The following is an 18,162-nucleotide window of genomic DNA, read 5'->3' as shown; positions in this document are numbered from 1 at the left end:
AGGCAGCTGCGCCATTCGTCTGCCCATTGGCTTGGCTTGGTAGTCCCTGCCCTCTCAGGGCCACGGCCAGAGCTTGTGCTACCAGGCTCTGGCACGCTTCTACCGTAGAGCATGACTTCATTCCTTGTTCCAGCGCAGTGAGGACGGTGATGATCGTAGGAGCTGATGGAGCAACAGACTCAGAAGTGGAGGTTGACAGTCGGCGGTGTTGACTTGAGCCAGGTGCCGCTACTCTCGTCGAAGCTAAGCCGACGATTGGACTATCACCAACACTGAGCGCCTTGTAAGGACTGTCGGCTGACTGCCGTCGGTAGGGCCCCCAGAGCGTGCCATCTCTCGAGACACGTCGACCGTACGGTATTTTGCGGCTAGGGGGTCCTTCCGGTCGCGAATCATCGAGCTGCGCTGTAGTGAAGCGAGACTGCGTACTAGAAGACGACCGTGGCGTATTTTCCTCAGAAGGCGAGCCAGGCAGTGGCGATGCGACTCGGCCGCTATCCCTGTCTGTTTCCTGCTCACGTGCTTGTCTTGCGGCTACTGTCGAATTAGAAGATAGCTCATCGCTTACAGTAAGTCGAGGTGTGATCTGAGAGGCAGCGAACGATGGCGTCGAGCGATTCTTCTCTTGAGATTGCCTCGCTTCACCACCGCTGACCTGACCAGACGATTCCTGGTAGCTACCTCGAATGATTGTCGGAGATTCAGGATATGGAGAGCGTCTGGTCAAGCTTTGCGAACGAGCACGCGGTGTTTCCCCTGCGCTTATCTGTGAGGGGATAGTCATGGTGTCTGCCTCTCCCGTGAGGGACGCGCCACCACCAGTCAAAGATCTGGCTCGGTCGAAAGTGATGCTTGAACGGTCAGGGTATGCGGGGACGGTGCCATCAGGAGCGACGACGGCCAGAGGACTATTAGGCGGGAACATTGCCTTCACAGCCGGTCTCGGAGTGTGATGCTGCTCCGAGGACGTATGACCGCCGTCGCTTGAACGACTGCCGGCGGAACTTTCCGCGCGACCCTTCATGGGTGAAGACGGCACAGCGGGTGGTGTCCCATCAGGACCTCGATAGGAGCTGGGAGGATTGCTGATCCTTGAGCGTCGAGTAGTTGCAGGAAGTCCAAGTGTGCTCCTCTTGGCGGCGAGCTCTTCCATCGGTTCTCTCGGAGTAGCAGCCAACATGGGTGATGGCATGCGACTACCGTCAGCAGCGTTACTGCCTCGCAAGAGTGCCATGTTGAGCGTGCCAGGTCGGGGACGAGCTTTCTTGGCATCATCTTCGTTGGGTGATACTCCGATTGTGTGAAGACGATTTGGCGTGAGAGACACTCGCATTGTTTGACTAGACATTACGAGTGCCTCGAAGTCCTGTGCAGCGAAAGAGCAGGGATTGCAGTCAGCAGGATGGCGTCAAAAGTGGAGCTGCCAGCTGAACACTCACATCCGACGTGTCTCCAGGCTGAGAAGACGACCTCTCAGCCGTCGGTGCCTTACTGCTAGAGCGACCTTTGAAGGGAGTATCCTGGCTCACTTTGAGGCTCAATCTCTTCCTGCCTCCGAACAACGAGGTCAAGCCCTTGTCGACACTACCACGGCGGGCCATCTTCGTACGTGGCGGGGAGGTGAGAAGACCTTCTCCGGTGGAGATACTGGCATCGTTGACTGGAGAAAAGGTGCCGCGGTTACTATTAACATTCTCTCCCGTGTACTGGCTACTCGTTGAGGTGGCGTTCTCGACACCATGCCCACTAGCGCTTGAGCTGCTTCGTTCTGCCATGGGAATCGAGCTAATTGACTGAGCCGTATCCGGGCGCTTGCCTCGAGATCGCCGAAACGTACTCGAGCTACCGGCTGCTTGGTCTAGCTCATTTGCATCGGGCACCTTCCAAGGTCGACTGGTCCTCTTTGAGCCTCTATGAATGGCGAATTCCGCAACCATGCGTTTCTCGAGCTCAGTCTTGACCAGCATCTGTCGCCATACAGTCAAGAGAGACTCATCTTCTTCAATGGCGGCCTTGAGGTCCGCAAGGGATGCTTCATCTGAGTTGTCTCGCTCAATGACACGAGAGATGTTCTTGAGGATGTGCTCTCCCACGTACTCGAGTAGGGCAGTGACATAGATGCTGACGCCGGGGGTGATAGTTGCGATGGGTCGTCTCTCGTCAGACATGATGTGTTGATCACCCATGACATTGTCGTCTTCGCGATCGCCGAAAGTGGAGTAGAATTCGCATCGGGTGCGTAGCTGTGTCATGGATGTTCAGCCGTCGTTGTCAGTGAGCGATGACTTCTGCAAAGCGAGCAAGGGCTACTCACAGCTTCGTAGGCTCGAGACACGGGAAACGCCTCTGTGCCATCCCATCGGCTGGTAGCACTCAGACCTAGGGGCACTCTTCCACCTTCAGCCTTCCTGCCCTGCATGTAGGTGCGCAGCTCCAACTCTGCCTCGAGCACAGCCTCTTTGGCCAGTGAATTGTTGTTCAGGACCTTGAGCAGACCATCCGTCTTGATGCGGTCCGTTGCCAAGGATTTGGAAGAGGCGACAATGAAGAGCAATAGCTCGTCGAGGATCCGATTGAGAAAGGAGAGAGTCTCTGCTTGGATGCGTGTCGGTCTTGACTCGGAAATGACAGAGTTGGCCGACCGAGCTGTGATGTAGACTGGTACGTCCGATGCCAGCATGGCTCGAGACATCGAATGCAGCGTCGCTAAGGTCGACAATTGAGCCATGTATCGCATGTCACGAGGGGAAGGTGGTGCGTCCGTCGCAGAAGGTCGGCCGTTGAGTTCGTCATCAATGAGAAGCCCAGATTTGTCGTCGCCGAGATCATCGTCGTCGTCATCGAGGATGTAGGAGTTGCGACGAGGCGAAGGGGTACGTGGAAGAGTGAGGGAGGAGGTGCGGAGTTGTGGTACAAGATGAGAGGAGGGAGGGAGATCGGCAGACAGTCGCGTATCCAAAGGAGGAGCGCGAGGAGGGCGTTGGGTGGGGAGAGATGACCGTTTGCGTTGTTGTTCGTTGAGGTGGTGCAAGGTGCGGGCGACGGAAGAAGAGGTCATGCCGTGCAAGTAGACGGTTCATGCATCCGCAGGCAGCAAAGTGAGAGGGGAGAGAGAGTCAAGAAGGAGGAGGAGAAGGAGGACGAGGTCAGCTTGTGTTTTGCCCCTCTCTGTCTGCTTAACTCTGCGTAGCGTGGCGTGGTGGACTCAGGTACCAAATGCCGCAACGACGGCAGTCGAGTGCTGAGCTGGCCAGGCACGCGCCCCTCTGCTCCCGCTGCAGCCCCTGACCCGGCACATACGCCATCCACTCCACCCAATGCTTGTCTCACCCTCATACGCAGACCAAGATGGAATAGCGTGCAGGCCATGGTGCTGCCCCAATTGCTCCACAGCACCCACACCTGCTGTCGAAGTCGAGTCCCGCTGGGCACCAGTAAGAAGCTCCATCGACCGCTGTCTGTGAGCCTGCCTCCTCAAGCTCCGCCTCTCCTCGCCCTTTTGATCAGCTACATCCACATCATCAACATCCTCGTCGCTCCAGTCTGACTCAGCCGCAACATTCGGCTGCATCGGCGTGTCTGTGCTACCATCCGATTGATCAATTCCCAAGAGCAGGCGAGCCTTTGCTGGTGGTCGACGGTGTTCAGAGGGAGCAAGTTTTCCCGCTACCGCATGAACAGCAAGGAAGTGGACTCGAGGAGCGCTTGAGTGTCTCTTTTCCCCTGCACTGGCTCGAGAATTGACTTCGACTGACGGATCAAGCGGCGTGATTGTCTTTTCCGATGCAGTGGCAGACAAAGCAGACGATCGTAAAGAGGAGCTAGACGGATGTTCCGAAGTTCGTAAGCTGCTCTCGGGGCGAGGTGCAGCATCCCCACCGAGGGAAGACCTGCCTTGCCCCGTCTCTGCAGTAGGAGCAGCAGAAGATCTGTCGACTGCCATTGCTTCAAAGCTGACCGAGGCCCGTGCGAATGGTTGAGGCGACACGGTATCTTCGCTTGTGTGAGACATTGACTGCGTCAGGGGGACCGTCCCAGCTACAACGATCTCTGGCTTCCGCTCGCGAACTTCGTCGATCCTCTGTGAGGAGGAGGCCACATCGTCGATGGGAAGATCTGAGACGTCGAGAAGGACTGGGAAAGCACTGTCTAGAGAGCCATCGTCCGGCCCTTCTAGCGGAGGAGTGAAAAGGCCAAGCGCGGACGGAGGTCGATCAACACTGAATGGACGAGGGCTGACATCCTCCAAAGGTCGAGACAGCGACACCCGCCGCTTGCGACCGAAGAAGCCCCTTCGTGAGGTGCGCTCTGCCACCACGAGCGACCCCGCAGAGGCAGAGTGGCTCGCCGGAGTGGGCGCCGAGGTAGACATGCGACGAATTCGCAGCTGAAAACGCTTGCGTACTGTAGGTGCCTTTTGAGATGTGATGGACGGCGCTGCGAGTTGTTCCCACGAGGTTTCGTACCTCGATCCAGAGTCTGTAGAGTTCGGCATCATCATGGCATCAGCGTGGTCTGTGGATACCATCAGAGTGAGATGATCGTACTGTTCAGCTGAGACCAGGTTCGGTCGGCTGCTCGAGCTGTCCAAGTCCTCACGGGAGCTGCGCGGAGCAGCACCCGCAGACCCATTTGCTCACCCGCAGACCCATTTGCTTGCTGTGAGCTGAAAGGAACATCTCCCTTGGGTGAGACATCTCCTTCGCTCTCCTCTTCGATCGTCTCTGGCACCTCTGTCAAGCCACAGGGGCGCAAAGAGCCCAATTTTGGTAAAGGGAATGGCTGAGGGACTGGAAGCTGTCTGCTTGCCTTCCCACTGGGTTCAAAGAGGGACTGATCGCCAGTTGACGAAGAGGGATTGTTTGGTATAGCCAGATATTGCAGTCGACCTGCTGCGAGCGAGGCCATTGCCTCTCTGTAACGATCTCCAACTGAGCGGCCCGTCCCGTCTTCATCGGAGGAAGGATCTTCGGGGTCGGCATCGTACTCGTCAGAGCGGTCCACCTGTGAGGTGATGCTATTGTCGGATCCTGAGCTAGACCAGGAGCTCGAGGTGTATGACTGAGATTTACGACGGAGAGTTGGACGTGGGCCAGCGCCAAGCAGAAGTGTCCTTGAGGATCTTTCCTGAGAGGTAGCGAGCGTCATTTCGGGTTTTACCTCGGCAGAGAGGTAAAGGGGATCGTCTTCCAAGTGTACTGATGCTTCCATCGCAATAGAGGTGATTCAAGACGGCAAGGTGGGGTCACCCAGATTGGTCGCTTCCACAGTAGTGGGTGCGGTTGCTCCTCGACTTGGTGGCATGTGCTGTATTGTTTGTTGTCCCCGCACGGTCCCCTGCAGAGGCCGGATCAGGTCTTGAAAGCATAGGAATCTTCTGTCACATTGTCTCTGCGATCGCCCAGACCCCACAGCCAGGCCTTGCAGAAGCCTCATGAGACATTCACTTGAGCGTCCCGTGCATTCTGTCATCCTCCCCCTCTTTTCTCAGATTGGTTGATCCATACGGACTCATTTTGTACGCGACTCGGTCGGAAAGGCACTAAGACGAGGGCCGGAATACGAAACGCGCAGTACTCACCCATGATGTTTGGCCGCGAAAGACTCGCTTTCTAGCACTGTGTACCAGATAGCGGGTTCGAAGGTGCCAATCAGCACGAAAGAAAGCGAGATGACAGCAGTAGGAGGTGAAAAGGGAAGGATGGACAGAGCAGGGCGGTGTACCTTTTGCTCGTCCAGAAGGCGACCTGTATATTCCAGTAAGCACGCCCCGTCCACTTTAGCAAGATGGCGGGTCCTTAGAGTGATTGCTGATCGCTTGAGCGTGTCAGAAGCAAGAAGGGGCAGAGAGCTCTTGACACTGTACCGAGAGCCTGGGGCAAGTGACGTGAGACATTGCGTCCGAATGCTCAGACCTATCCGCTCGGTCCTCCGTCCTTCAGGAGCTGCATGGCCTGGCTGTGCCGAGGACAGCCGTGGAGCGAGCGGAAGCTACCACATTACTTCAACTTGCTGTACAGAGTCCATCATTTTGCGCCCCAATACATAGTACGGCTCCCATGTGTCGTGCGGGAAGCAGTGGGAAGAGCAAGAAGGTGCGGGAAGTATGGAGGAATCCGGGTCACTGAACGCTTGGACCCTGCAGGGCACGAAGCGGAAAGGCGCACGTGGAATTGCGGGAAAGTCGACGTCTGGTTCGAGTCAGAAGCCCGAATGTTTGGTCCGTGTCTGATAGGAGCAGAATGAAACATCTAAGGGGACTGATCGCATGTTGTGGCAAAGCCGGGGTAACGTCGTCTATAAGTTTACATGTTCTATCTTCTCACGGCTGTGAGCGCTGCTCGCATGCCTCTTCTACATCGAGTCGCCTCCCTCTTCTCTTGCCTCTTCCACTCCCAGCATACAAAGCACTCTCCTTCCCACCTTCAGCGCATCATCCTCCCTCTTTGCCCGCTTGGATGCCTCCTCCTTAATCTCCTCGGGCGCATTACCCATCTCCGTCTTTGCCTCGATCAACATCTCTACAATCTCCGTCGTAAATTCCGGATGACCCTGCACGGTGAGGATCTGTAGACCTCGAGGTGGCGAAGGGCCAGAAGAGGTTGGAGTGGAGTAGGTATCAAAGGCGATGAAGTCTGATGTGCCCGCTATTGATGGGATTGGAGGAGAGTCGGTGGCATACTTGAGGGCCAGGGAGTGGATCGAGCATTTGGGAGTTGAGGCTAGCTTGAGGAAGGCACTGCCATTGAAGTCGTCTGGCATCTCTACGACTGTGTCTTTGTGTACTTGTTGTAGCCGCTGATAGGGAGTGAGAATGGGTGCAGGACACAGCATTTGAGCGCTTGATGAGCTTCGACCAGCACCGTTAAGCCCGCTCAGTCTTGATGCCTGGGCTACTCACCACGCTCTTCGTCTCAGACTCTGCCTCTCCACTTTCTGACACTTCCTGCAGCTTTCCACCTGCAGACTCTTCCTCCAGATCCCACTTTGTAAAGCCAAAGACCTCTTCTCCATCCTCTGTAAGCTCGCAGTCATATACTCCCAGCTCCCATCCTTCAGGGTTCTCAATGACTTTGCCACCAAATGCTTGGGCGATGAGTTGATGGCCCCAACAGTAGCCACAAATGCGAACCAGGGGGTGTTGCTCTGCAAGGTCGACGATCCACTCGCTGAGCTTCTTGACCCAGGGCACGTCTCCATACACAGTCGATGCGGAGCCTGTGATCATGACGGCATCCCACAGACCATCCTTGAGCTGTCCATCGGAAGGATACTGACCCTTGATGACATCAAAGGGACGAATGTCTAGAGTAAACTTGTCTTGCCAATGGTGTCGCTTGATGGACTTGAGGGAGCGCTGCAGCCATGTGGTGTAGATTGCGAGGTAGTCGCCCTTTGACTCCAAGACTGGCTTGGCAGGTGTGTCTGCTATGAGCAATGCGATGGACAGTGTCCGACTGACTGGAGTGGGAGGCATGTTGGCTGAGATAGAGATTCAGAGAGTGGGTGGGTAGTGTATGGTAGACTGGACAGGCAGCGTATCGCCGAAGATACGGGAAGGCAACTTTTGTGCTTCGTTCTTCGGAAGTGGCTGGCTGATGCAGGGCGGGGCGGAGCTTGGACTGCTTGGCTCTGGTCTCACTCCACTCGCCCGGCGCGCGGAGCCTCGTCATCTCACACACGCACCCACACCGCACAGAGCCATACCGCCAGGCCCACTCCTTCGCAACATCATCCCAACACCAACTCCATCACCACCACCACCCTCCCCCACCCTCCATCATGCCCGACGTAGACATGAAGCCAGTTCAGTCTACAACGACTGCGGCTCCCGCTGCCAAGGCCGTCACACGCGCACCTCCCTCGACTGAAGAGCTCCTCTTGGCCCTATTGCGACACAATCTCGCACTCGTACAGCGGTCCGTATTACACCTAGAGGCACGCTTCTCCGTGCGCGCTCTGCGTAATCTACCCACGGCAAGGAGAAGGATTGCAGAGTATCCTGCTGTCCTGGCCCGAGTCATCGAGGAGGCCACAGAAGGTGACAGTGCCACGAGAAAGGAGCTCCTAGCTCTGCTACCCAAGGCATACGAGCCCATCAAGGTGACAGCCGAGGAGCCAGAGGCAAAGTCGGACGTGGCTGCCATGGATGTTGATGAGCAGAAGGAGGGAGGAGACAAGGATTTCAAGAGCGGTACAGAGAAGAAGGGCAAGGAGAATGGCGAGCAAAAGGCAGCTTCAGCACCCAAGGATCTGACTGCTAGACCTTCATCGGAAGCTCAAAATGAGATGGACGCATACTTGAAGCTGCTGACCGCAACATGGCTCATCGATGAGAAGAAGGTCAATGAAGTGAGTGAGAGGCGGTCAGACTGAATTGGAGTATGTCACTCGTGCTCTGGATCTCACTTCGCCCCCCTTTCTACCCTTTTCACTGCTTCAGTCTCTCTCGCTGGCTCGTTCATCGGTCGCAGCGATCATCGCTTCCAACCGACGTACTTCAGACCCCATTCTCGCCAAGACCGTCTTCTACCTCGCCCGAGCTGTCGAACTCTCGTCTGGGACCTCTGGTCTGGCCGCAGAGCGCTCGAATCTGCTTGCTCTTCACCTCACCTCCTCCCTTCGCCACGACTCTGAGACCACTGCTACGATCATCAACCTGCTCCTTCGCTCTTACATCGTCGAGGGCAGTCTTTACGACCAGGCTGACAAGCTCGTGGCACGCGCTCCCTTCCCGCGTGCTCAAGCAGGCAATTCAAACATTGCCCGATACGAGTACTGGGTCGGACGTATTCGCGCTGTCCAGCTCAACTACACAGAAGCCCATCAGCATCTTCAGCAAGCTATTCGCCGAGGGCCGCAACCATCCTCTGCTTCTGCAAAGGATGCCGTGGCTTCTGCAACTGCTCTCGAAGGTGAAGACAAGACCGCCGCCGCTGCTGCTGCTAAGGCCGAGACTCCAGCTGCTGTCGATGAGAAGAAGCAGGCTGCCGCCGGTTTCTTCCAGACTGCCTACAAGTTCCTCATTGTGGTGGAGCTGCTGATGGGTGATATCCCCGAACGGTCCATCTTCCGTCAAGAGGTTCTCAAGAAATCCCTCGCCCCATACCTGGAAATTGTCCAGTCCGTACGCGTGGGCGACTTGCAACACTTCCAACAGTGCCTTACCGACTATACGCCCCTCTTTCAGCGCGATGCGACCTACTCTCTCATCCTACGTCTGAGGCACAATGTCATCAAGACTGGCATCCGTATGATCTCCCTCTCCTACTCGAAGATTTCCCTCTTGGACATCACCCGCAAGCTAGGCTTGGAATCGGAAGAGGACGCAGAGTACATCGTAGCAAAGTCTATCCGCGATGGTGTCATTGATGCAAAAATCAACCACGAAAAGGGATGGATGATCAGTCAGGAGCGTCGTGACGTGTACAGCACCGAGGAGCCCAGGAAGATGTTCGAAGGGAGAATCGAGTGGTGTCTGGGCTTGAGGAATGAGAGCGTCAAAGCTATGAGGTATCCGCTCAATGGCGGTAAAGGAGATGAATTGGCTAATGCTGAGAAGGCTAGAGAGAGGCAGAGGGAGCTGGCGACGGAGATTGCTGATGGCGATTTGAGCGACGATGAAGATGGGGGCGACTGGATGTAGGTGTGCAACAGGGAGGCTGCATATAGTACTGTTACCATTGTCAAGAAAATGCGCAGTAGTAGCGGGGGTATATCGACGAAATGACACGACTAAGCACAAGTGCACTGCCTGTTCCCTTGTGACCCTCCTCGTTCGCTCACTTCTGCCGTTGCTTTTTGCCATTCTTGCCCTTCTGGTCTTCCAACTTGCGCTTCTTCTCCCCCGGACTCACAAAGCCCATGTCCTCTTCTGGGTCTGGATCCCTCGCGGTTCTGATCGTTGCTACACTTGCACCCGCGTCCGCGTTCCCTGCCGGTACCGCTACCGCTACCGCTGCCGTCGTCGCCGTCCCCATCGCCTTCTCCGGCTCCCCAACCGGATCCACAACCCTGGGCCACCCCACCACCCCTCTAAAGCTCCGTCTCGTCTCCGCTCTTAGCAATAAAGCTCTACATGTCTCAGTGAGAGCATCGCGTGCCAGCCCCTGACTGAATCCAAAGAGCTTGGCGAGATTGAGGATATCCCCCGGTCCTCTAAGTCCCAGAACAGAGGATGCACCAGAGGAGAGTAGTAGCCCGCGACCACCATTGGTTACGCGGAGTAAGTCGCGAGTATTGCTTATTAGATTGCGGAGACGATCTTCTGCTTTCAATTGGTGTCCTCCGGACGCGACGGATGGGAGGGGAGGTTGGTTCCCAAAGGGGAGAGCATCAGAGTAGCACACCTCGAAGACGGCTCCATTCTCAATTGCTTTTCCTACCGTACTCCTCTTGAGGAAGAAGGGCAGACGAGGTGTACTACTTAGGTCGAGGGAGATGATATCGAAGCTCACACCTGGCTTGAGCTCGGTATGTGTGAGACAGGCAGCGTTGAACGCATTTGCCGTGAGTGGTTTCACGGCTAGTAGATCGTAGGAGAGCAGAGCGGGCGTGGAGAGAGGCACCAGTCCGTTGCCTGATTTGGACTCGGAGGCAGCGTCCAGGACAAAAGTCAGACGGTGTAGTTGCCGTATGGGATTTTTCCCTTTTGCTAGAGAGGGGAAGATGGGAGAGGAGACTGGGGGCATGACTTGGTTGGGTGAGAGGGGAGAAGAGGTGGTGGAGGGAGGAGAGTGGAAGGGGTTCTTGTGAAGATTGTGGTCGAACTTGGACTCGACGATGTGGTTGAAGGCGATGGTCGAGTATCCCACTGCGGGTGTGGGAGAGAGGGGCATGGCTACAGCATGATTCCAGCAGCAGCGTTCTGTTCACGATCCTCTGTTGGATACTCACAGTCTCTCAAGTCCTTCACCCTTGCTTCCAGCTCATCTCTTTGAGCCTTGCTGAGCCTATTCAAGGGATCATCTCCGGTCGTACTACCACTACTGCTGCCCACTGCTGCTGCTCCTCCTGCCTGCTTCTGCTGCTGCTGCTGTTGGTTGGCCTGCTTGTTCTTCTTGTTCTTCTTTCCGCCCCCGTTTGGCCCAGCAGCTTGCGATGGGCCAGCAGAGGATGAGGAGGACCCCGAGGGATTAGCAAAGAGGGACGCAGGGAGACTGACGTTGAGGTCGTGATAGACCATGACAGATCGCAGAGGAGGCTATCTCAGACCTTGGGGGCGCTGCTTTGCGGGATCTTGAGGCGTCTGTATGGTTGTGTGAGCGGAGAAGTGGCCATCGTCGGAAAGAGGAAGAAGTGAAATCTGTTGCTGCAGCGTCGACCGTGCGCGAGTCGAGGCCACATGGTCCTCCTCCTCCTCCCCCTCCTCCTCCTCCTTCCAGCCAAGCAATCAAGCCAACACCTCCCACTGCTTCTCATTCCTCGACGTCAATGGCGGCTATTCCACCAGCGAGGGACGGCGCAACTGCCGCAGCAGATTCCATGGACCTCAGCAGTCTCCTCTCCTCGCTGCCCGCCTCCTCCACAGCCTCCACTCTGGCCTTCGATGGTCCCTCGCTCCTCTCCTCTCTCAACTCCTACGGACTAGCAACCGACCTCTCTCCCTCTGACCTCTCCCTCACCCTGCCCTCAACATCCTCCTCTCAGCTTCCCTCGTCCTCTTCCTCCTCCTCCAATTCGACGCTCTCCATCCTCCTCTCTCGCTTATCCCTCCTCCTCTCAGACCTCTCCCGCCTCCTCGAAGCCCAAATACGCGAATCCCTCCCTGCCCTCCTAGACGAGACGGCCAAAATCCAAGGCCTTCAGAAGGGAGTCTGGGACCTCAGAAAGGGAATCAGCGAAGTCGATGGTGCAATTGAAAAGGTCGGCGAAGGGACAAAGGTGGGGGTACAGAGGTTGAGGAGGGACCAGAGGAGGTTGAAGAGGTTGTTCGAAATTAGCGAACTACTGAGGTTGGCGAGTCGCTTTGTGCTGCTTGCTCGCAGATTGGAGGGAAGTCTCAGAGCGCTATTCGATGAGGGAGATGAGGATGGAGAGGACGGGGGAACGGCTGGAGAGGAGACCGAGGAGACGCAGCAGAGGAAACGACAACATCAACGCAACCGCGAAGAGGCTCTCGTCCGCTCTGCCAGGGGGATCACTGCGATACGGCATCTTCTCCAGGCTAACCCTTCGTTGGGCTCAATAGCCTTCGTCGTCTCCTATCAGCCCTCGATAGCATCAGCAAGATCACAGCTGCTGGACACGATGGAGCGCTTTATCGTCCTCGGACTGCGTGACCTCAGTCCCTCAATGTTGAGCTCCTCTTTGCTGACCGCAAGCATGCTGGGTGTGCTCAAAGACCTGGTCAAGGACCTCATGACGGATCTCACAGACGTCGTGCGCAAGCGGGTCGAAGCGGCCTTTGTCTCCAGTGCAAGTCTCGTAGCCGCAGAAGACGCAGGGTACCCGAGCTACAAGGCACGGCGACCTGGTCAGAGTGTAGCTGGAGGGGCAAGGAGCGGGACTACCCAGGGTCAACAGGAGCTTGTGGCAAGACTCGAGACGCTCTTCAGTCTCGAGATGACGGCAGTGTGCTCCAAAATCTACCTACTGCAGCGGGTACTGGGTCTGATGAGGAATACGGAGCCGGTTGGTGGAGAAGGCGAGGAGCAGCCAGAGGGACAGGCAGCAGGGGAGAGTACCGAGAGAGGCACTTTGCTCGACGAAGGGGTCAAAGTGAGTACCAGTACCACTACCGCTCTGGTCCAAAGACCATATCAAGCTCGTACTGACTCATCCCCTCCCCCCACCACCTTTGTACAGATCCTCGGTGACCCCCCAACCCTCCTCTTCTGGCGCTCCCTCTCCAGCGCCCTCTCCTCCTCTTCCTCCACCCTTCCACCTCACCTCGCCATCCCCGCTTCGCCCTTTTTGGCAAACGAGACGCGCAGGCTCGTAGATCTCTTCTTTGAAAAGACGAGCGTGTGGACGGGAATCGCAGTTGGGATTGAGAAGAAGGCGATGGTTGGCGCTGGTGCGGGAGGGGGAGGTGGTGCAGAAGGAGTGAATGGTCAAAACTCAGTGGCGAGTGCAAACAGTAGTGCTGAGAGGGTATTTGTATTGAGGAGTCTGGGGCTGTAGTTATGCGTTGGAAGAGCAGAGCTCTTTGATGTATAAGCAAGACGATACAATGAGATTGTGTACATAATGAGGATAAGGATATTGTAGTCGAGTAGTTGGGTACGACTGTTGTCTGTCACTCGTCCTTTGCCACTACACCGAGACAGCAAGAATCGATCATGGCGTCGATGTTTACCCAGGAATGGGTCAACACTTTAACGTGGAGCAGTGCAAAGAGGGGCAGACGAATTGTCAGTATCCCTTTCTTAGACTTCTCTTCCCTTTCTCGCATCGCCTCACTCACTAAATAACCTCGTCCCATCCCTCCCTGCTACACGCATCACCTCCTTCTCCCCACCAGGGTGAAACTCAAGGTAAGGCGTGAGGTTATAGACCATCCCATTGAAGACACTCCAGCAACTCTCGCGCGAAGTATGTCTCTTGACCTCACTCATAGGAATCCGCACCACTCCACCAACACCAAAGGGTGGTCGACCCTCTCTGAGTGCCGTAGAGGAGTTGGAGGATTTTAGACGAGCCCAGTCCAGCGGGGAACGACCGGGGGCGAGGATGACTTTTTTGCGGCCAGACGTCTCCCCTGGGATTAGTGTCTGCCCTGATGAGGAAGACGAGGAAGAAGGGGCAGAAAGAGAGGTTGTACCGCTTGCCCCGCCTACACCCGGAGGAGCAGTGAGGCGGGATGTGGATGGAGGGGGCATGAGAGACGAGGCTGAGGAGGAGGAGGAGGGAGGAGGCATGAGAGATGCTGATCCTGCTGCTGCTGATGATGATGAGGTGGAGCTAGTTGGAGCGAGGGAGCCTTTGTAAGATGCAGAGCTTGGGACTTTGCTTGTGTTGGGAGGCGAGTCCAAGACAGACCGTAGGGCTTGCACTTTACTGCTGCTATTGCTGCTGCTGCTGCTCTTGGACGTGGAAGCATTGGAGCTCGTAGTGTAGCCTGCAGATGCAGACGAAGATGTTGCAGGTCCCGAAGTATATGAAGATTTCCCTGTTGGCGCAGCTGATGACGTCGATGATGGACCCGATACGGTGAAAGTCATGGTGGGGTTCGATCTGGAAGAAGCGGCCCCGCCACCGGCAGCACTGGTAGGCGCCCGCTGTGCCGAATTGGGCAGAGGGAAGGACGGCGGGAGATCAGGATCCGAGGGTGAGGCCATTGTAGGGATAGTGGCTCGGACAAGGGCTTCAGTAGATGGTAGCAAGGTGAAGGTGATGTGCAAATGAGCTATGATGTGGAATAGTTTACAAAGGATGCTGGAGCAGCGGGAGACTTGCCCCCGCCTACGGGAAATCGAGATGTTGATCTCCACTTCCGCTGCAGACCAACGCAACTCAGCGCCTGGACTCGACAGCCGAGGATTGGAATACCACCACCACCCTCGATACTATCACCTTCTTCCCAAGATACCCAACATTCACCTTCACTCACCCCACCATGGCGGCCTCGTCGTCTTCATCGACACCGCTACCTGCGCCGCCAGCCGAGCTCAAAGCACTCGCGCCCTTTCTGCAGAGGGCCAATGAGCTGGCAAAGGCTGACACGGTCATGAGCTACTGGGCCCTCTACCACGCAGCTCAGCTAGGAGTGGCAGTGACCGCAAAGGCTCAGGACAAGGAGACGAGACCTTTCTTGTACAGTCTCATGGATAGATTGGAGGAGGTGAGGCTCCCGTACCGCCTCGGAAGTAGTCTCCACGCGTCTCACCTGCTCTTTCCCACCCCTTCCCACCCCTGCAGCTCAAGGCTACGCTGGCCAACAACGACGCAGCGACATCGGACGAGGCGGGCTCAGCCTACGTAGAGAACTTTGCACTCAAGGTCTTCGTGGGCGCAGACAATGAGGATAGGAGCGGCAAAGCAGACCGCAATACCGCCAGAAAGTTCTTGGCGGCCAGCAACTTCTTTGAACTGTTGACCATCTTTGGCTCCTTGAGCGAGGAGGTCAGTATAGGTGTGTCGCCGGAGAAGGCCATGCGCTCGGTACTGATAAGGAAACATCTCTCTTCTCTCCCCTTCCAGTCGTCGGAGAAGCGCACATATGCCAAGTGGAAGGCAGCAGAAATCTCGCGGGCCATCAAGGAAGGTCGCAAACCCGCGCCAGGCCCACCAGGCTGGGACCCAGAAGAGGAGAAGCGTCAAGCTGCTGCCGAGCTCTCTGCAGAAAGGGAGGCTGCTCAAGCCGTGGAAGAGGCCAAGGACGATGATGACTTGCTGGCGAGGGAGATTGCTAGGCTGACTGCTCTCAGTGGACCAGTGGGAGATGTGCAAGGAAGCAAGACTGATGGGGAAGAGCCAGACGACAGACGTAGCACTGTCGCAGAAGAGTCTGCAGACGAGGAGGCTCCGTACGGGCATGCCATCTCTCCTCCTCCCGGCGTCGACGAGTTCTCTGCGGCCGACCGCAGAGCCCCGGCTCGACTATCCTTCGATGCTGCTGCCGGCCTCAACAATCTCCCCTCTACTCCCGACAAGCAAACAGGAGGAGCAGCCGCCTCTCCACCCACCTCGAACCCAAGCCACAGTCCCAACTTTTCCCATCCTCTACGACCTCAATTCCAACGCGGCCTGTCTGGGAGCAGTCCAGGCGTAAGCGGGAGCAGCGCTGCCCCCTCGGCACCCTCTGCTCCTTCCTCGTACTTTCTCAATGCCCCTCCTGGCGGTGGCGGGCAGGGATCACCTTCACTCAATGCCACTCCTGGAGAAGTGACGGCTCCCGGAAGACCGCTACCACTGACTCCACAGCAGTTGCAAGAGCGAGCACAAGATCCCTTTGCGGCGGTCCAGCCACCCATGTCTCCTCCTCCTCAGCCCCAAGCGCACCAGCAACAGCAACAGCAACAGCCTTCAGCTCCTGCAGTCAGCAGCCAGACAGCCCCGCAACAGCCCTCGGCTCCACCACTGCCTTCTGCTCCATCCGCTGCTGCTGCTCCGCCAGCTCCAGTGGTAGCAATCCCACCTCCTACCTTCCCCGAGGTATTGAGCCCACAACTGACGAGCAAGGCTCAACGATTGGCCAAGTTCGCTATCAGTGCATTGGACTACGATGATGTAGAGACGGCGAGGAGGCAGCTCAGGGAGGCGTTGGATGTAGTTGAGGGAAGGATGACGAAGTAGATGGCTGCTAGAGGGGAGAGGAGGTCGTTAGGTGAAGATACAGGTACAGATGACGAAAATGGGCGTGACATGACATGGCATAAAGCAGTTACATTGCGATTCAGGATTACAAAGGGTAGAGACTTCACATGGCACCACATCTGGCCCTTAGGCCCCCCTCCCTTGTCCCCTCCAACATACCCCCTAATTACATCTTCTCACACTCCTTAGTCCTACTCTCTCTTCAACCTCTGCTCCTGCGCTTGTCCCGACCCTTGTCCTGGTCTATCCGTCGCCCCCGCCTCTCCCTCTTCGAGGAAAGCTGCGATGATGTACCCCACCAGTACGACATTGGCAGCGAGGGCGGCTAGTCCCCCTGCCCAGGCCGAGCCTAGTCGACCTACGGCGACGTAGTAGGTTGTGAGGGGTAGGATGAACATTAGGAGGGAGAAGACGGCTAGCTTGAGGTAGACGGTGCTGTGCGAATGAGATGAGGAAGGAGGGGGATGGGGAGGAGAGTGTGAGGAGTAGAATATGGGCGAGGCCTTGGCTGTGTCTCCCTCGACTTACAAGGGTGTGAGTGGAGCATTGGGCGCTGCATCGTGTGGCCTCAAATTCCTCACTGGCTTCGGGATAGGCGTCGAAGTCGGGCTCACAGTCGTCACCTCTGCCGTCTTGCCCTTCCCATCCTTCTTCGCCCTCTTCGAAAGGGGCGTAGTGAATACGCCCAGCAGCCCTACGATACCCAGCACGAGCAGGTACACTCCCACCGCTCCACCCACTGCTCCTGCCCAACCGGCATACCTCGCTCTTCCCTCGGCCCAGATCTTGGCCCGCTCCTGGTACTCGTCTAGCAGTACAGTGAACTCTTCCGCGCGCCCAGAGGAGACGCCCAACCTGCTCGCGAGGCCTTGAGCCGAGGTGAGGCGGAGCTTCTCTAGCAAGTCGGAGGATTTGAGTGAGGCGAGGTAGGTTTGGGATGATGAGGACGAGGAGGAGGAGGGGTGGAAGCCGAGGGAAGATGCAATCTCCGTCACGAGGGATTGAATGCCTTTACTGGCGGCTTGGAGGTTGCCGCCGGCGGCCCGAGAGGCGTCTGTCAGTCGTATGGCTAGAGAGGTGGAGGGAGGTGGTGGGCTGAGAAGTTAGCAGGGGACGGTGGAGGGAGAGGTCAGTAAAGTTCTCTTCAAGGTGAATACCCGCGATAACTCACGCAAAGATGGGCGAAAGAGTCAGGAAGAGGGTGGTGAAGCCGCCGACTAGACTCGATGTGAGGATGGGAATGAGGCGCTTCAGGTGTGGATCTTGCTGCCATGCTGCGAACTGCACAAGTGGAGGGACGAGAGAAGCAAGGGTCTAGGTGAGCTCGCCGAGGAAGCTGTCAGGGACTTCATCATTGCTTGAGAGGCTTACATTTGGCGGGCTGCCTCGCAACGGCAGGAGCATCAGTGTTGCAAAGAGGGTCACTGACAAGACGAGGAGAAGCAAGGACACCCCTGCGAGGATCCTGTGAGGCATAGCAGACAAAGAGACTCCAGGTCAGTCGTCTGCAGAAGCTGTACTCGACGACTGCATGGCTCTCTATCTCTCTTACCTTCCGAATCTTGCCTCTGACCTCCCGGCATCGAGTACATCACGCCAATGCAGTCCAGTCTGAAAGTACCAGCAGAGGGTTGCGCCAATGACGACGTACTTTGCCTGCTTGCGGAGATTGATCCACAGCCGGTCCTCTCCCGGTGAAGTCGCTGCCTGCGGTTGCAACGGCGGCGATGATGACGAGTCCACGATGGTCGCCATGTGAGGCTCGAAGGGCCGAGTGAGGATGATCGATGGTATTGACGAGCAAGGTAAAGAGAAGAGGGAGAGAGAGCACCTCGTTGCCTCGCCTTTGGTCCTTCCCACGCATCCGAGGCAATTTCCCTTTCCGCTTTCGATGACCGGTGC

General features: G+C 56.7%; 9 protein-coding genes across 9 annotated transcripts; 3 read left to right on the top strand and 6 right to left on the bottom strand.

Annotated features, from left to right (window-relative positions):
* Positions 1 to 1,138: 1,138 nt before the first annotated feature.
* BCV69DRAFT_85453 (hypothetical protein) lies at positions 1,139 to 2,312 on the bottom strand. The gene has a single exon (XM_025495578.1). The coding sequence runs from the start codon at positions 2,250 to 2,252 to the stop codon at positions 1,395 to 1,397; it is 858 nt and encodes a 285-aa protein (XP_025345273.1). The 5' UTR covers positions 2,253 to 2,312; the 3' UTR covers positions 1,139 to 1,394.
* Positions 2,313 to 3,205: 893 nt separating this feature from the next.
* On the bottom strand, positions 3,206 to 5,148 carry BCV69DRAFT_301568 (hypothetical protein; the record flags this gene model as incomplete). The annotated part of the gene is made up of 2 exons (XM_025494579.1): positions 3,206 to 4,479; positions 4,548 to 5,148. 2 exons carry the CDS (start codon positions 5,146 to 5,148, stop codon positions 3,206 to 3,208), a joined length of 1,875 nt encoding a protein of 624 aa, XP_025345272.1.
* Positions 5,149 to 6,282: 1,134 nt separating this feature from the next.
* Positions 6,283 to 7,513, bottom strand: BCV69DRAFT_285408 (hypothetical protein). The gene is made up of 2 exons (XM_025493383.1): positions 6,902 to 7,513; positions 6,283 to 6,798 (listed from the first exon to the last, which is right to left on the bottom strand). The coding sequence occupies exons 1-2, from the start codon at positions 7,475 to 7,477 to the stop codon at positions 6,355 to 6,357; spliced, it is 1,020 nt and encodes a 339-aa protein (XP_025345271.1). The 5' UTR covers positions 7,478 to 7,513; the 3' UTR covers positions 6,283 to 6,354.
* A 230-nt stretch (positions 7,514 to 7,743) lies between these two features.
* On the top strand, positions 7,744 to 9,748 carry BCV69DRAFT_285407 (putative 26S proteasome non-ATPase regulatory subunit p58). Its single transcript, XM_025493382.1, has 2 exons — positions 7,744 to 8,352; positions 8,444 to 9,748. Exons 1-2 carry the CDS (start codon positions 7,783 to 7,785, stop codon positions 9,644 to 9,646), a joined length of 1,773 nt encoding a protein of 590 aa, XP_025345270.1. The 5' UTR covers positions 7,744 to 7,782; the 3' UTR covers positions 9,647 to 9,748.
* Positions 9,397 to 11,261, bottom strand: BCV69DRAFT_285406 (PHP domain-like protein). Its single transcript, XM_025493381.1, has 2 exons — positions 10,897 to 11,261; positions 9,397 to 10,813 (listed from the first exon to the last, which is right to left on the bottom strand). Exons 1-2 carry the CDS (start codon positions 11,183 to 11,185, stop codon positions 9,783 to 9,785), a joined length of 1,320 nt encoding a protein of 439 aa, XP_025345269.1. The 5' UTR covers positions 11,186 to 11,261; the 3' UTR covers positions 9,397 to 9,782.
* Positions 11,262 to 11,433: 172 nt separating this feature from the next.
* Positions 11,434 to 13,125, top strand: BCV69DRAFT_301564 (hypothetical protein; the record flags this gene model as incomplete). Its single annotated transcript, XM_025494578.1, has 2 exons — positions 11,434 to 12,720; positions 12,808 to 13,125. 2 exons carry the CDS (start codon positions 11,434 to 11,436, stop codon positions 13,123 to 13,125), a joined length of 1,605 nt encoding a protein of 534 aa, XP_025345268.1.
* A 115-nt stretch (positions 13,126 to 13,240) lies between these two features.
* BCV69DRAFT_253177 (cytochrome b5) lies at positions 13,241 to 13,823 on the bottom strand (the record flags this gene model as incomplete). The annotated part of the gene is made up of 2 exons (XM_025490504.1): positions 13,241 to 13,317; positions 13,409 to 13,823. The coding sequence occupies 2 exons, from the start codon at positions 13,821 to 13,823 to the stop codon at positions 13,241 to 13,243; spliced, it is 492 nt and encodes a 163-aa protein (XP_025345267.1).
* Positions 13,824 to 14,560: 737 nt separating this feature from the next.
* BCV69DRAFT_253182 (DUF605-domain-containing protein) lies at positions 14,561 to 15,237 on the top strand (the record flags this gene model as incomplete). The annotated part of the gene is made up of 3 exons (XM_025490505.1): positions 14,561 to 14,785; positions 14,863 to 15,066; positions 15,145 to 15,237. Coding segments are annotated over 3 exons (522 nt in total), but the record flags the coding sequence as incomplete, so codon positions are not given.
* Positions 15,238 to 16,511: 1,274 nt separating this feature from the next.
* Positions 16,512 to 18,087, bottom strand: BCV69DRAFT_85239 (hypothetical protein). Its single transcript, XM_025495576.1, has 4 exons — positions 17,813 to 18,087; positions 17,632 to 17,725; positions 17,432 to 17,541; positions 16,512 to 17,355 (listed from the first exon to the last, which is right to left on the bottom strand). The coding sequence occupies exons 1-4, from the start codon at positions 18,013 to 18,015 to the stop codon at positions 16,785 to 16,787; spliced, it is 978 nt and encodes a 325-aa protein (XP_025345265.1). The 5' UTR covers positions 18,016 to 18,087; the 3' UTR covers positions 16,512 to 16,784.
* Positions 18,088 to 18,162: the final 75 nt, after the last annotated feature.

This window comes from Pseudomicrostroma glucosiphilum (assembly GCF_003144135.1).
Source record: "Pseudomicrostroma glucosiphilum strain MCA 4718 unplaced genomic scaffold BCV69scaffold_18, whole genome shotgun sequence".
In the NCBI taxonomy this organism is placed as follows: Eukaryota; Fungi; Basidiomycota; class Exobasidiomycetes; order Microstromatales; family Microstromataceae; genus Microstroma; species Microstroma glucosiphilum.
The sequence above is the reverse complement of the archived record's forward strand: the minus strand, read 5'-3'. Positions and strand labels throughout refer to the sequence as shown.